The following is a 15,661-nucleotide window of genomic DNA, read 5'->3' on the forward strand; positions in this document are numbered from 1 at the left end:
GTTTGTGCGTGACGTCAAAGGTCCCGGCATAGATTTTCAGGCGCACGCGCAACAAAGTTCAACAACTATTGAGGCAAACTAAAAAATAAAGGAATACGATTATGTTATTTGAAAGAAAAATAATACATGGATGCATTAAAAAGCGGAGCCAAAGGTCAGATACACAAACGCAGTTGAAACACAGCAATGTACTTTGGATGACGACTTGGATATTTGCTCTTCGCTCTGGCTCGTGCTTGACCTCATGGGCCTGCTATGAAATATGAAATATATGAACTAAACAATGAATTCAAAAATTCAATGAATTAAAAGATGTTTTAAATTATATAGTGAAGCAATAATTAACAATAGCCCATCACCTTTTTTCAACATGACGAATGACGTTGAAGTTCTTTGATTTAAACCCAATAGTGCATGCATTTTAAACTTAATGAAGATTTTTTTTCTTTTTTACTAATTTCCAGGTGGCAAGTGTCCGTGGCGGGGAAATGTTTTACTACCCTGTCACTTCCTACCCCCGCCTCTTTCCCCATCACCTGTTATATAAACCTCAGGAGCAGCCATCGCGGGCTCCTTTTACTCCAAGCGCGTCCCGCTCAAGAACCGCTTCGGACAGCCAAGATGGTGAGTTCATTGGTGCTATTTCTCAGTCTAATTTATGCTAACAATCCATCTTCATTTTTGAGTTTAAATAAACGATGCTGACTTTTTAATTCCGCAGGCTCGATCAAGAAATCCGACGATCGCTTCCCAACACCTACGCTAATCTTAATCGTTCTTTCGTCGGAACCGTTGAATGGATAAATCACGGAAAACTTTGTTTTCATCGATGACCGTGCACGTAAATATAATTTGAATAAGTCCTCGTGTAGTGAAGGGCAAACCAGCAAGACGGTGGGTGCGGACCAGGATGTGGGAGATGGCGTGTGACTTTTATTGTGGATGCCACCGCAACATACCAATCAATCAAAAGTCTGAACACATAATACACCATTGTATCAGCATAACGAGACAGCGTAAAATATTTGCAGATAAATGTATATAAAGTAGTACGCGGAGTACAGATGGTTTATGGCGAGGTGTGTCTTTATGCTTTTATGTGATGGGCGCTGTACAGGCAGCGACTTCCTGTTTCCACAGATTATGATGTGGCCACCTGGTTGATCATCAACAACGATGATAAGAACACTTCATGTAATCATTAGCGAAAAGCCGAGTATTATTGTTTCACTCGACTGGCTGGCGTTGCGGCTATCCACCAATACATGTTTTGTAATTATCGTACGACGTGAAGAAATATGTGAAAATACACTAGCCCTCCAGCCATCATCCATGCACGTCCCCATCTGTCCGTCCATGCGTGCACTCGTCCATTCATCGAGCCAGCCATCCATCTACCCGTGCATTCGTCCGTTCTTCTGCCAATCCATCCGTCCGTGCATGCACTCGTGCATCCATCCATCCATCCATCCATGCGCTCATCCATTCCTCCGTCCATCCATCCATCCATCCATCCATCCATCCATCCATCCATCCATCCATCCATCCATCCATCCATCCATCCATCCGGCCATCGATCCATCCATCCATCCATCCATCCATCCATCCATCCATCCATCCATCCATCCATCCATCCATCCATGCACTCATCCATTCATCCGGCCACCCGTCCACGCATCCTCCATCCACGTGCCGCAGCCATGACTATAAATACAGGCACACACCGTCAGACGCCTTCACGTCGGATGACGGCAAGCGTTTGTCTCGGTCCGTCACAGAAAGTCAAGGACATGACCTTCAAGGAGGGGCAGGAGTTCAAGATCCGTATCAAGCCCAAGGACGACTGCAGCAGGTCAGCGCCGCCCCCGACCGATTGGCCCTCTCAAAACATCAGCTCTTGTCCTTTTTCGAGCCCAACGAAACGCGCACGTATTTCAGATTCTCCGTCAACATCGGCCACGACTCGGAAAACATCGCGCTGCACTTCAACCCGCGCTTTGACGACGACGTCCTGGTGTTAAACTCCATGTCGGGGGGCTGCTGGGGCGACGAGCAACGCGACGGGAACGTCTGCTTCTCTCGAGGCGACGAGAGCAAGGTATGAAGTCGTTCAACACCTCGGTCCGGCTGACCAGCGCCGTTCAAATGCTAACGGCTAGCGGCCCGTTTCTCAAATTCCACCGCCCGGTATCTGTACAAGTCCCGTTGTAACTTAAGGTCAATAGATTTGCACTTCAAAATGACATCTTTGATGTTTTAAACGAGGCTTGCTCTCTCGGTTTTCCTAATACAGAACTGTATGTTTTCGTGCAAGGAACAGCGATTTCCCTGGGTCGCTTGGGTGTTTGGGTCACCCAAACATGTCCAAAATTGTACAATCCATTCCAATATTTCTTTTTTAACCAGTGATTTATGTTCATTCGTCCAAAACGGCAATCATATCCCCTGGGTCAATATGACCCGGGTGGGGGGTGTGAGGGAATTTATCCAAAAGTGTCAAAAACTGATTGTAAACCGACAAAAAACAAAGGCGATATTTCCTTTCTACCTGTGACCCTGTCGGATGAGTAATCATCCAAAGTTTTCAAAATATTGTTTTTCTGTGTAAACCTGCAAACTTAAAAAAAAAAAACGAGTCCTTTTTTCATCTTCTGAAAGCAGCAATAATCGTGCGTCATTTTGACCCAGAGTTTGTCCAATCCTCCCCAAAAAATGGTAAAATGTCCAAATAGGATACAAATACTATTTCGAATGGATACGTTTATTATTCGTAACCCTAACCCATAATCACACGTGGCTTTTATTGGGCCGTAAAAAGCCTTTTAAAAAGATTCCGGGGTCTCATTTAGCATTTCAAAGTCCAGGAAGCCCTTTTTTCCCCTTATCTTCCAGTTCTACATCAACTTCAACCACGAGGAGTTCTTTATCAAGCTGCCCGACGGCTCCATGATTGGCTTCCCCAACCGGCTGGGCGACGTCAAGTACAAATACTTCGAAGTGGGCGGGGACGCCAGGATTATCGGCATGAAGATCAAGTAGACGCCGCTTGTCGGCCGGAGGGACGGATGGCGGCAAACCCGGACGCGTGCGACCTCCTCGTCCGTCCGGGAACCTCCGAGTGATCTTTACGACCTTGGGGCGGCCTTGTAACGACGAGAAAAAAAGCCAAGGAAAAGCTTAATACAAAGGTCACGGCTTTTCAAATAAATAGAAATAAACATGGACAATGATTTGTTTTTTTCCACACGTACACGTCCACATTATTTTTTCAGATTAATGAGCAAAATAGTTATTAATTCAGTAGTTAGCAAGAAAAACGGAGACATTTTCATTCAAATGGCAAAATGTAAATATATACATATATACAATACTGTATTTACAGACACAGTATATATGTACACATTAAAAAAAATTTTTATTATAAATATTTATCAAATGTGTGCAATATAAACCCCTTAATTTTAAAAATGTATCAAATCAGAAAATTTGCTGTAAAAAACAGTTAAATAACGATGAAAAAAATTGAGGAAGAATTGTGGAAAAAATATATACACTGTATATGAATATACTGTATGTACATGTACACTATACACACACATATATTTACATATATATATATAAAACGAATGCCGTTTTCAGTGTCTAGTCTAAATGTGTCGAATTTGTGCCAAATTTTTCAATTTTATCTCATTTTTAAGGAGAAAAAAACATTTGGGAATTTGGGAGGACTTTTCGCGGGGGTGGGTGTGGGGGGGGGGGTCACAATTCCGCCATGTGCGCAGAGTAAGAAAACAAGCAGAGAAAAGAAATCAAACAGGGCGGTGAGATAATTAGCAGGAGGGCTCGAAAAAGTGCCAAGGGGCCGAGGAATGTGGCGCGGCGTGCCTACATTCCCAGAAAGAAGAACGCGTGGGCAAACGCACGGGAAAAGCGCGAGTCGAAAACCAGCGCGACCGTCTTCGCCACGACGCGAGAAGGATTGGACACAACAGGGCTAACCTCGGAAGGAAGGCTCCCCGGGCTAGGGGTCGAGCGACGAGGACCGGCCGCGGCTTTTCCGGGCCGCGTAGTCCTTGTAGTTTCTGGTGAGCAGCGTGTAGAGGAAGGGGTTGACGCAGCTATTTCCGTAGGTCAGACAGGTGACAAAAAAGTTGACGTAATTATGAGCGGACGGGGACAGGGCCTTGAGGGACTCCGGCGAGAAGAGCTGGGTCAGCTGCCAGCCCCAGAAGGGCAGGAAACAGAGCCAGTAGGCCAGGACGATGCCGAAGATCATGGCCGCCGCGCGCCGCTTCAGCCCGCGCCGCCGGCCGCCGAGGCGGGCCCGGCTGGCCCGGTAGCGCCTGGCCAGGCCCGCGTACAGCGTGGCTATGACCAGCCCCGGGACCAGAACGCTGGTCAGGAACAGCACCCCCACGTAGGCCTTGAAAGCTTCCCGGGTCCAGGTGGGGAAGCACATCCGCTTGACCGCGCCGGCCGGGGACGCCTTGTCCCGCCTGCGCCCCGACGCCCAGAAAAAAGTCGGCGGTGGGGGTTAAGAACAAGGCCCGTGACCAAAAGCAAACAAGTATTCACCTGCAAACGTATTCAAAATACACGATATGGACGAGAAGGGACTGACGCAAAAATTCAAAGGGGTGTCCAAACACCTTGCCCGATAAACGTCATCGGTCCATATCTTTTGCAATTAAAGTCAGTGATTGTAAATCTACCCACAAAGTTGGGAATGTGCATCATTTTCATTTTGCAAGGATGTTTTTGCACATTTTTTGTAAAAAAAATTGGTAGAGCCTAAACATTTGAACGTCAAAATATGTGAAAAAGAAAGATTCGCACACGAGAAAAATATTTAGACGCAACTTTAAAATTCGGAGAAAAATATGAAGAAATATGACAAATTTGAGGTCGGAAATCATTTGTTTTGTTCTTTCAAAATTTCAAAGAATTTCACAGTTCTGTTACGTACGATACTTTTGAAAGTATTGCAAAGTATTGCAGGAGCTCGCGCCCTTCGATTTCATCTCGGCTCTCACCTGAGTCGCATCATGACCATCATGGGCAGAGTGAGCACCGAGGCGGCGGCCCAGATGGCGGCGGCGGTCGCCTTGCGGCCGCGCGGCGAGGGGCGGCGGGCGGCGGCGGGCCGCGCCACGGCCCGGTATCGCTCCAGGCTCATGGCGGCCAGGATGAAGACGCTGGCGTGCATGGTGAGGAGGTCCAAGCTGAGCAGGAGCCGGCAGCCGGCGTCGCCGAACAGCCAGTCGCGAGCCAGGTAGGTGCACACCACGAAGGGGATGGTGGACAGGTACAGCAGGTCCGCCAGCGCCAGGTTGGCCACGTAGATGTAGACGGAGGAGCCCGGGCGCCGCGCCCGCCGCGTGACGGCCAGCGTGTAGGCGTTGCCCGCCGTGCCCGCCAGCCACGCCGCCGTCAGGGCGGCGGCCAGCAGGGACGTGGGCCACCAACCGCCCGCGCCCGCCCGGGGGCCCCCCGTTCCGTTGGGGCCGCTGGAGTTCATGGCGCCCGGGCCGGGCCTCGCCGGTCCTGGACCCGGGAAATTCGGGGAAGAAATGTTATAAATATATACTGTATATGTTATAAATTGGGAAATCGGCCTTTTTGCTCTTTTTGACGCCGCGCCTATGGAAAAGCTTCCCAAAAAGCACCGGGGAGCGGGAATAAGAGCTCGTCGAAATACGCCGTCGTTTCCAAACGCTTGCCAACGGAAGGCCCGGCCCACGTCGGGCTCATTTACTGCCGCCGTTCCAAATTGCCAATTTTGGACGTGCTGAAAACGCCGCGTTTTATCCTGCGTTCCAACTTTTGACATTTGCGAGCCTTTCGACGACTTCCTTGATTGGCTTAGCCTGGACTCCCTTCGCGCAAAAGTCTTCAAAAGTCAGAATATTCCCATTTCAATTTCCCAAATCTAGAAATATGCAGCGCGGTTACTTTTGCTACTATCGCAGTCTTACCATTTTTCTACCCAAGTGCTGACCCCCCCCCCCCCAAAAAAAAAAATGCATGTATGGATAGGGCTGACGCCACTGAGCATTTTGAGGGGTTGAAAGGAAATGAATACATGAATATTCGAGCATGTTACGAGCATTTCAAAGTCAGCCCAAGCCGGGTGATGAATGATGGTGAAAAATCCCCAGGCTCTAAATGGACCCCCCCCAATATTTTGATTTCCGAAAACACCTGTGATACGTTTTCACGAAAAGCTGGCTTGTGTCGGCAAAAATGATTTTGGTGTCATATAGTTCCTCACTTATTCCCTTTATAATATATGCACATAAGCATACGACACGTATATCCAGCAGGAGACAGCGCCCGGGAAACGAAGACAGAAGAAGATATTGAAGTACTGATTTGAAGTGTGAGCTGTTACTTTACTCGCCATCAGGGGGCAGCATCCACTAGTAAACAAAACCGGAAACTCCCTCTCGCGTCACATAGAGGGAGATTCTCGTAGTTATGGAAAAAACGGAATTTTTCAATCAGTATCTAATGATTTTTTTATTTTACATTTTTTTATGTTTGTGTGAGAAACTATTTTGACATTTCTGGAGGGAAAAAAACATCTCTACTTTGAATTTTGGTCGAAGCATTTTTGGCAAGATAAAAATACAAATAATGACGAAAGACAAATGCGGTCGGGCAGGAAATTAATTTTTAGCCTACAGAATATGTTGGGTTTGAAACAAAAGAGTCATTTTGTAACTGAGACGTTCTAAAAAAGATATCTGGAAAAAAAAGAGCAGTTGAGAAATAAACTCATTGAATGCCAAAGACAGAAGTTTTTTTAGGGTCCAGACATTCAATCCCCGTTTCTTTTTCTTTAGATTACATTTTTTATTCACTCGGCGACGGCGTGTGTGTAAAACAGCTCGCATTAAAGGAATTAAATACGTCCAAAATATTTCTTAACTACGGACAAGCTAAAAATAATAAAACGCATGCAACGTTAAAGCCAAACCTTGTCGGAAATGAGAGCGAAAACCTTTGCGAGGACGTCCCGCGCCGACCGTGCCCGGAACGGCTGTCAGATTGGCGGGCCTCCCGGAGCTGCGCTCGGTTCTGCGGGAGCCGTCGCCGCTCCTCTTTCTGTTGCGGTTTTGTCAGTCGGCTGTTAAAGCGCCCCCTCCCCCCGTTCCTTCAAAACCCCCCCTTTCCCCTCTTCAAACACACATCTTAGGCCAGTATTCCAAGAATTTGGGATGAGAAGAAGAACAGAAGCTACGGTAGTGTCCGGGCTTGCGCGAAACCAAATTCTGACCGCATTTTCCACGGTACGATTATAAGGCGCCCCTTCAACGGATGGCGCATTTTCAAAGTCTTTTCGTAAAAAGCCCATAGATTAGGCGCAAAGGATAGACGCTACAGTAGTGGCCGGGCTTGCGCTATACGTCCAGCAGATGGAGCCGCGCCAAAGGGAATGAAAACAAAACTATCAGACGAGTCGGTCAAATTTTACTACCGTATTTGCCGCTCTGCAAGGCGCATTAAACTGTATCTTCAACGAACCATCTATTTGAAAAGTTTTTCGTATGTACGGTCCTTGCGTTACGCGTCCACTAGACGGAGCTGCGTCAAAGGGAATCAAAACATAGTAATCGGATAAGTCAGTCAAATTCGAATTTCCGCACTATAAGAAAAAGAAAAAAAATGGGGGAAAAAAAATCCCCCAAACGGGGTAAAAATACAAAATATACAGGATACATGCGCAAAAAAATCCCCTCAAAAGAGAACACAAAGTCTGAAAAACAGAAAAAAACGGTCAGAAAACGCAAAAAAACCTCTGAAAAGCAAAACCTAGATCCTTTTTCTGTCCAGTAATTCAAATCTGATTGTGTAAAACTCAACAAAAAGGAAGCTTCAAAACGGAAAAAGTGGTGAGAAACTTGGTGAGGGCTGGAAAAAGAAAAAAGGAGGCGCGTTCATAGTCCAACGCTTGAGATGTGGCCCGTACTTTTCAGTCCCGTTTTATTCCTCTGGCTTTTCCTCAGCGGAGAACGACGAATCCAGTTCGGCCATCGCGCCGGCTCAATGCCTATGCTTGAGCAAAGCCTCCACTGGAAGAAGAGGTAAAAGTCAAAAATGAAAGGGGGCGGCGGGCGGGGGGAGGGCGGCCTTACTGGTGTGCTCCTGGGGGGACATCTGGGCGCTCATGACCTCGTTGAAGAGCTTGAGCCAATCCAGCTGCTCGGCCTCCGTCTCGCACGTGAAGAGGAAGCAGCGCTCGGGCGTCGCCACGGTGATGCCGTGCCGCCACGCCCCGTTGCAGGAGGTGCCGGGCGGCAGGCCCGCCGTGGCGCGGTAGTGCTCCTTGCTGCCCAGGAACACCTCGCCCTTGGCGAAGGCGTCCTGACCCCCAAGTTTGAAAAAAGGCCCGCTGAGCGGGGGCCCTCGGAACGGCGGCGAAAGGCTCGGGAGATTTTCCCCCCCCTAATTTTGCCGTTTTGGTCATTGGCGTTTACCATGCTTGTATTTGTAAATGCTTATTGGCGTTTTGGGGGGAGTTTTGGAGCCATGTGTGAAAAAACGCAAATCTTTCAGGCGGGCGCGTGTACCTACCAAAGGGTCCTTGTAGTACATGAGTCGCCTCTGGTCCAGAGTGAACCAGCGTTTTTTGAAGCCCTCCGTTTGCTAGCCAGGCACACACACACCAAAATAACGCTTAGTAAGGTGAAGATTTTCCCCAGGCGGCGCGGCGGAAAAGACGGAAGGGGCAATTCCCGGTCGGGGTTTCCCGAGGACCCGAGCCGCGGTTAGCATCGGCGGCGACGGGGCGCCGTCGGCCGAGACGCCGAGCCCGTCGGGGGCGGCCACCCACCCTGGGACCCGTCTTCTCCATGTAGCCCTCCTTCAGGAAGTTGCGGGTCAGTTTGGGAACCAGCTGGAAATGGAATTTCCCCTGGAGGCTTTTTTTTTTGGCTTTTAGGGGGCGCGCACTAACCTCGGCGTCCGCAGCTCCGGGAAAAGCCACCTTCATGTAGTGGAGCTGGACGGCCCGGATGGAATTGAACCAGTCCACGATTTCCTGCGGTTTACAAGGCCGGGAACGAAGGTTGGAGGGGAGGAGGCCCGGCCCGGCCCCCCGGCCCGGCCCGGCCCCACCTTGCCGCTATCGTGGTAAAGGAAGATGTTGCGAGTGCTGTAGTCTTTGAGGTACGTGATCTGCAGGCCGTTGGGGTGTCCGATCTTGTCGGGCTGGAAGGTGGCGTTGATGCCGTCCACCTTGATCACGGCTTTGGGCTCTTTGGCCTGCGGGGGGGCGGCAAAGCCATTGGAACGGGATGCCTTTCTTCTTTCTTTCTTTTTATTTGAGATCGGCCGCGCGCGTTTGCTCACGTCGTGTTTGGTGAAGTACTTGAGGGTGCCCTCCCTCTCGGAGAGGACGAATCGCCTGCTGAGGAACTGCCCGTTGTCCCGCCCCCGTTTCATCAAGGTGCCGTCTCTGGTGGCTGCGGGCGAAGGTCCGACGCAAGCCTTTTTCAGAACAAGCGCCGTTCCGGGCGCTCTTCTGCGTTCCGAGATGCGAACGCAGTCGCTATGTTAAACGCGCTTCCGGCCGGTACGTTTTTTATCTTTTTTTTTTTTGCGGCGCTGATAGTGTAGTGCGAGGCGTCCGATAAAAGTCAGCTTTTTTGGGAAGAAATTGGGCTCGCAAACGGCAAGTCGTTTGTATGTAGAGGAGCGTCCGTATTTTTCTTTCCGCTCATGGTTTTGAATGACACCCGCCGGCGTTTGCCGGCGTTTGCCGGCGTTTGCCGGCGTTTGCGCGCGCTCACTCGCCTTCCTCGTACGTAAACTTTCTGCCGGGTTCGGTGAACTCTTGGCGCTCGTATTTTGCCCGTATCCACTGCTCCTTCAACACCCTGGTGAAACAAAGAGGACGAAAAATGAGCGAGGCTTGGCCGTAACGCCAGTCGAAAAGAGAATCCTAAAAGCGGGGGCGCTAAGCTAGCCGCCGCATGGCAAAGGCGGCCGTATTTAGGGAGGTCAATCTTCTAAAAGCTCTCACTGGCAGTCTTTGTGCGAGGGCTTGTAGTAGTAGGCGGGGACGGCCGCCTCGTATTTGCTCTTCATCCGCGCGTTTCCGTTCTCCGCCATGAACTGAGCAAAAAGCAAAATCCGGGAAGTAGGCGCGGGCGAGGAAGGCGGGCGAGGAAGGCCGGCGGCGTTACCTGCACCTCGCGCTCCTCCCAGCGGGAAAGGCCCAGCGACTTGACCTTGCTGACGTCGGGAATGTTCCGGTGGATGCCGGAGCAAGCCAGGCAGACGAAAACCCCCAGGGACGTGGAGCCCCAGTCGGGACCTGCGCCGGCCCCACAGGTGTCAAGCGGGACCCTCCCAACTTTTCCCGCCGCTTTCTGGTGTTTGATGGGTCATTCCCACCCGTTTCCCGTAAGAAGGAAATGTCCCGAGCGTTACCGATCCCACCCCGGGCCGCCGCGAGTGATCACCCAACTTTTGCCGCAATCCCGCTAAGCGACGACTCCAGTTATACCTGCGTGTTGCGTTTGTTCCTCTGGAATAGAAATAATCATCCGAAACTTTGAATCTTGCCGCCCCTCCTAACTAAGGCATTTTGTCCCCCTACCCTCAGAAGCATCAATATTGTCGGCTTCTTCCTATCCATCCCAAAATTCCAGACGTCCTTCCTTTTGATGGCCGTATTGACAACCCTCACAGAAGTCTTGTTCTGGAAAATCGATACTCGCTAGGAGTTTCAAACGGCTCAATTTGACCCACAGCAGTGTGTGTGCGTGTGCGCGCGCGCGCGCGCGTGTGTGTGTGTGCGTGCGTGTGCGCGTGTGTGACTTTGATTCGCCCAAAAATGGAGGCTTCCTCCGCATGCCAGCACAGACTAGCGGCGCAGACGGAGGGCGTGTGCCGCGTGTCGGGACTTGCACTCGACTTCAAATCCTTTTCGGCTACCCCCCCCCCACACACACATACAAACGCAATTTTCAAGCCTAAAGTGACTTTCGGACTAAAAAAAACAGGAGCAAATCGAGGGCAAGGCATTTGAGGGTCTCACCTGGCGCCCCGCAGTCCGCGCAGGTGTCGTTTCCTGCTCTCTGCAGGATTTCCCTGAGCGCCCGAGCGGACATGCCGGACGGCTGGACTTTTCTTCTTCTCGGCAACCGAAAAGAAAGAACTTGTGAGCGCTGAGATAGGCGGGGGTCTTCCAAGGTGTGTCTCCCCCACCGGAAGCGTGCCTCGGACCGGACTAAGGCAGTGACAAAGTCCTCATTGGGGGAGAGCGTCCATGCTGGAGAGACGCGACGCCTGCGTAAATTCCAGCACTCTTTATGAGCGTGCGCGCGCGCGTAACCCGATACCGAAGGAGGAAGTGCGTCGCAGGGGGTTGTGCAGACTTGTATTCTTTCCTTGTGCGCAAAAAGCCACTGCGCGTTTTGCACCTGAGGACCGAAAAACAAGAAGGAAAAGGAAGAAAAAAATAGAATCGTGTAACGTTGGCTCGGCGGCTGGGATCGCGTTTGGCCACTAGAGGGTAGCATCGCATCGCGTTTGAACTCGCACAATTCACCAAATTCACCGGGGTTTTTCGCTCGGCTGGCCTTATCGTCCCCCAAATCGGTCTGACTCTGCAGCAAAATCAAAGATTTCCTGCAACATTTAGTTTTTGGATCAAATCCTTTTGTCGACTCAAAGTCCCGTAACGCGTAGCAAAAACTATGCATTATGAGGGTCCAGGCTAAGCCTTTCATCGAAAAAAATTAAGTACAAAAAATCAAATCAGATCTTTGAGAATAAAGTCAGAATTCCGAGCGGTAAGTACCATTGAGAATTGTAGAGTTTTCAACGGAGAAATCTGACTTCGATCTTGAGAATTATGAGTGTCAGTTGTATTTCTCTCAACTTTCTTTTTAAAATCATAATCTGAATTCAGACTTTTATTTTCTGACTTTTAAAGTCCAAATCCTGAATTTATTCTCATAATTCTGCACGTAAAGTAGAATTGTGACTTTTTTCCGCTTCACCGGAAGCGCTCATTTTTTTCCGTGGTTTCCGTGACTTTTTCTTCTCTTGCAAGAAAAGCAACAAAGAAGAAATTGTAAGCACAACAATATTAGAGTAGAGAAGGTTCAGCCGCTGGGCTAGCCAAATTAATGCAAATATCGGCCCGGACATTGTTGAAGGCCAGCACGTATGACAAAGGAGCGCAATTCCATTTGTGACCTTTGCCCGGCGGAGGTCGAGACGGCTTTAACGAGGTCCGCCACGAACGAAAACATCCTCCAAATTGTGACAACACGAGGAGAGCCAGGTGCTGAAAGAACGCTTTTATAGCAGAGCAGAGTGACATTGAAGAAAACGCAAACACAAGCGCACATGCAGTGGGGGGACGGGGACGGGGGCGGGGGCGGGGGCGGGGGGGGGGCGGCTTCGGCCGCGGAAAAACACGACACGTAACGTCACGTCATCCCGTCCGCCGCCTCTCGACTTTTATTCTAGGACATAAACATCATCTCCAATTTTCAGACGCCTATCAGTACAGCTACTCCAACATATTGCATATCTCTGATGGGAGGATGGGGGGAAGGGGGGGGGGGGGGGGGGCACTAAATACTCATTGAACTCATTCAATCCTAAGACATATTTTGACTTTTTTTTCCCCCCGGAGACCAGGAATTGATTTACTTTTTTTTCCATTTGCTTTTCAAGGGTTTGGCTAAAAAGGGCTGCAACAAAATGAATCAGTTACTAAAGTCATCCATTACCCTAGGTCATTACGTAATCTAATTGATTAGTGATGCCATCAATTACAGAACTTGATTATTTTAGCTAATTCAATACTAAATGATTACTCGAAGCAATTTGGTACAGAAGTCATTCATAAGTACGTAAGTAAACCCGAGCTACTACAGCGACTGATTTGGGTACTAAAGCAATCAGACATTTTTGGACCCCGCTTCAGCTAAACACTTAAAAAACAAAAGAAAAAGCGAAAAGATGTTTTCGGCATCGGACGAGCTTATAATCTCCGCTCCAAAAATGGCGTGGACGTGTCGCGCGCGTACTTGCGCGCGTCTCCAAAAACAAAACTATCGACAAGACAAATGAAGCATCGGTTGCACGCGGCTTGTCGCGCTTCGCTACAAATGGGCAGACCCGGCCGGCTCAGAGTTTGGAAAAACGCAACCGAGAGGTTGCGCCCCGATGCGTCCGTGGTCCCGGGTAGGGAAAGTATACAGGGCGGGCCCGTCCGTCGCTATCAAATCCTTTTCCGATCTGCGTCATCCCGTCGCTCGTACCGCCCGGTAACCCCCTTTCGTCTTTTGGATTACCCGGTAAGGTCCAAGCGCCTTATTTCTAATCTTCCCTACAAAAGACCGTCGATCCAGATCAACTTTCCGAGTATTTCGGATGGGGCCGAGACATCGAAGACCCGTTTCCGCAAAGCAGGATTACTTTTCGTCTTCGTGCCCATTCCCGTTTTTCAGAACACGAACCGTAGGATACCAAAGCTACCGAAATATCGAAACGATCTCGGGGGTTCACCTCGGAACCGGAAAGATTCCCGCAAAGCGGCCACGAGGTTTCAACGTGGATTCGATTGCCGTTTTTTCCGACTCCCCGCCCGACCGCGAAGCCCACGTACGGACGTATTTACCGATGGAATCTAAAGACCCGCTTCCGCCGAGCCGCGGTACACTTTGGTTGTCCCGTGTCTGGAATACGTCGCCGACCGTGGAGAAAGTCACACGCGGCGAATATCGTCTAAAGCGCAAGGTCAGGGTGTCAATTTTAGCGTCCGAAGCAGAAAGCGGAGCAGAATGTGCCTTTGGAGGCCGGACACAAGGACTTCCACGCGCAAGAGCTCAGAAGATAACCCGGCGACGGCCCACACCCGACAGAATCCGTCCGCCGCCTGCCGTTGTCGTTTGCGACCCCGCGATGAAAACGCAGCCGCTAAGCGGGCGCTCCCGGTTGGAACGGCCGCGGTCCTGAATCACCGGCGCGTTTCCAAGCTTGGGAGATATTTTCCGTCTTCTTCCGGAGCTCAAATCCCTCGGTCCTTAGTTCCTTGCCCGTCCTTCCCAATTCCGGGGGGAAAAAAAAGATCGTGAATCCGGAGCGGCCCGGCGACACGGAACAGACGGCGCAAAGACGAGAGGGTCGGGTCACCGCGCAAGGAGCTTGCGGCGCCGCCAAAAGTTTCATCTGTTCTTCCGGGAGTGGACGTCGCTTTCCCGGCTGCTCTTTGCGCCCCTTTGCTGACGGGTTAGCGAGAGGCCGTCCGGGGTATCGGAAAGACCCTCGCTCGGGTCTTCCTCCCGGGGATCGGCCGAGTCCCGGCGCCGGCGCCGGCCGGGGCTCCTTCCGAGTCCTTCGCTCGCCTCGGAGGCGGAGCCGCGCTTCTCAGGGCGCTCGCATCGGACAGGGGTGAACTTCGAAGGGCGACGCTGCGGGTGTCGCGGCGACGCGACGCTGAAACCGAGGCCTTCCTCCGGCGCCGCCGGCGGGCTGCCCTCGGGATTTGAGCTCCGGACGGGTTCTGCATACACCAAAACCAGGAGTTTACTTTGGGGACATTTTCCCGTCACCGGTTTTTGAGCGGGGCCGTACCGTTCTATCGCATTCCGGATCTAGGGAACCGACAAAAACCGATGAACTATCCGAAACAGAAAACAAAGCGGAGTAAGCCGCGACCGACCAAGCTAGCTCGGGGTAGTCATTAAACAAATTGCACGGAAGAAAAATACAAAGGAAACCAAGGAACAAACAAAATCACTACCCGGCAAATGATCTCCTGAAAAAACAAGATAGACGACAAGCGAACCGCCAATGAGCCAACAAAATGAATGAATGAACCAATTGACTACCCCACCAAAAACAAACGGTTAGCGCCCAGTCACCGAGCTAGCTAGCTAACAAAGCGTAAGGAAAGTACCAACAAAATTCAATAACACCCAAATGAGTGAGCGTCAAGCGTCACTTTCAACATGTTCCTACTTTGACGTGGTTTTGAAGAGAAAAAAAAAAGGATATCGATATTCCTCTGCGCTCCCGTTGACGTGTAGCGTGAAGGTCAGCGGGGTCTTAAGAGGGGAGATATCGCGGGCTCGGCGCCAAAACAATCAAAAGGCGGGCGGCCAGAGGGGGGAAAAGCGCTTTGGAAAACAAAGAATCAAGCCCGCGAGAGATGTAACCAGATTAAGGGGAAAACATGATAACCGCCGAGAAGAACGCGAACGGCGGCCGACGACGACGGCGGCCAACAAAGCCGAGCGGCAGCCATGCTAATTAGCTCGGCGCCGCCGAGCGCCAGCGGATCACAGAGGCGCCGAGCTTTACGAAGCCACCAGGTAGAGAGCGCGAGCCATGGGTCGCCATGGATACGCAAAAAACACAAAGAGGACCGGGAGCTCTTTGTTCTTCTTTCGCGGAGGGAAATCAGTCAACGCGGATTCGGCCGTGTCGATCCTAATTCAAGCTAAATTGGGAGCGCTCCGTGGGAGTACACCGGGAAGAAAAATCTGCGGGATAACTATTTTATTACCGCGCCGAGTTACACCAATGCGACGTTAAATCGACGGAAGAAAAGACATTTGCCTTCTGTCGCCGTTTTGATCGAGCTGTCGCAATTCATCATGACGAGTACAGCCTCTTGCTTCTATTTTTG

General features: G+C 50.6%; 4 protein-coding genes across 8 annotated transcripts in view; 1 reads left to right on the plus strand and 3 right to left on the minus strand.

The window, feature by feature from the left end:
• Positions 1–538: 538 nt before the first annotated feature.
• lgals2b (galectin 2b) lies at positions 539–3,219 on the plus strand. Of its 2 annotated transcripts, none has more exons than XM_088419131.1 (4): positions 539–624; positions 1,779–1,852; positions 1,939–2,098; positions 2,893–3,219. In XM_088419131.1, the coding sequence occupies exons 1-4, from the start codon at positions 622–624 to the stop codon at positions 3,037–3,039; spliced, it is 384 nt and encodes a 127-aa protein (XP_088275257.1). In that variant the 5' UTR covers positions 539–621; the 3' UTR covers positions 3,040–3,219. The 2 variants fall into 2 exon arrangements, with proteins under 2 accessions (XP_088275257.1, XP_088275258.1); XM_088419132.1 differs by lacking the exon at positions 539–624 and adding an exon at positions 738–841.
• An 802-nt stretch (positions 3,220–4,021) lies between these two features.
• Positions 4,022–5,518, minus strand: uts2r4 (urotensin-2 receptor 4). Its single transcript, XM_088419228.1, has 2 exons — positions 5,034–5,518; positions 4,022–4,496 (listed from the first exon to the last, which is right to left on the minus strand). Exons 1-2 carry the CDS (start codon positions 5,516–5,518, stop codon positions 4,022–4,024), a joined length of 960 nt encoding a protein of 319 aa, XP_088275354.1.
• Positions 5,519–7,453: 1,935 nt separating this feature from the next.
• On the minus strand, positions 7,454–11,438 carry LOC148421740 (arf-GAP with dual PH domain-containing protein 1). 3 transcript variants are annotated; one of them, XM_088420302.1, is made up of 11 exons: positions 11,048–11,257; positions 10,191–10,321; positions 10,028–10,119; positions 9,799–9,881; positions 9,355–9,467; positions 9,121–9,267; positions 8,960–9,043; positions 8,837–8,899; positions 8,578–8,649; positions 8,139–8,367; positions 7,454–8,075 (listed from the first exon to the last, which is right to left on the minus strand). In XM_088420302.1, the coding sequence occupies exons 1-11, from the start codon at positions 11,118–11,120 to the stop codon at positions 8,047–8,049; spliced, it is 1,116 nt and encodes a 371-aa protein (XP_088276428.1). In that variant the 5' UTR covers positions 11,121–11,257; the 3' UTR covers positions 7,454–8,046. The 3 variants fall into 3 exon arrangements, with proteins under 3 accessions (XP_088276428.1, XP_088276427.1, XP_088276429.1); XM_088420301.1 differs by having other exon boundaries at positions 8,837–8,917; XM_088420303.1 differs by having other exon boundaries at positions 8,837–9,043; positions 11,048–11,438.
• Positions 11,439–12,302: 864 nt separating this feature from the next.
• Positions 12,303–15,661, minus strand: part of cacna1ib (calcium voltage-gated channel subunit alpha1 Ib) — a 68,997-nt gene continuing 65,638 nt past the window's right edge. For both annotated transcript variants that reach the window (XM_088419886.1, XM_088419885.1), the window contains exon 37: positions 12,303–14,533. In XM_088419886.1, coding sequence (XP_088276012.1) covers positions 14,261–14,533 — 273 coding nt within the window. In that variant the 3' untranslated portion in view covers positions 12,303–14,260. The remainder of the gene's footprint in view (positions 14,534–15,661) is intronic.

Source organism: Hippichthys cyanospilos, chromosome 7 (genome assembly GCF_059441005.1).
Source record: "Hippichthys cyanospilos isolate Australia breed blue-spotted pipefish chromosome 7, RoL_Hcya_1.0, whole genome shotgun sequence".
Classification (NCBI taxonomy): Eukaryota; Metazoa; Chordata; class Actinopteri; order Syngnathiformes; family Syngnathidae; genus Hippichthys; species Hippichthys cyanospilos.

Bases quoted from the DNA above. Each gene is read 5' to 3' on its own strand.
- lgals2b (XM_088419132.1), top strand. From the start codon at position 797: ATGGATAAATCACGGAAAACTTTGTTTTCATCGATGACCGTGCAC. The intron at 842-1,778 runs GTAAATATAATT...GGTCCGTCACAG, and splicing joins TTTCATCGATGACCGTGCAC to AAAGTCAAGGACATGACCTT. The intron at 1,853-1,938 runs GTCAGCGCCGCC...CACGTATTTCAG, and splicing joins CCCAAGGACGACTGCAGCAG to ATTCTCCGTCAACATCGGCC.
- uts2r4 (XM_088419228.1), bottom strand. From the start codon at position 5,518: ATGAACTCCAGCGGCCCCAACGGAACGGGGGGCCCCCGGGCGGGCGCG. The intron at 4,497-5,033 runs GTGAGAGCCGAG...GTCGGGGCGCAG, and splicing joins ATGGTCATGATGCGACTCAG to GCGGGACAAGGCGTCCCCGG.
- LOC148421740 (XM_088420303.1), bottom strand. From the start codon at position 11,120: ATGTCCGCTCGGGCGCTCAGGGAAATCCTGCAGAGAGCAGGAAACGAC. The intron at 10,120-10,190 runs GTAACGCCGCCG...CTTTTTGCTCAG, and splicing joins GGGAGGAGCGCGAGGTGCAG to TTCATGGCGGAGAACGGAAA. The intron at 9,044-9,120 runs GTGGGGCCGGGC...TGTAAACCGCAG, and splicing joins TTTACCACGATAGCGGCAAG to GAAATCGTGGACTGGTTCAA.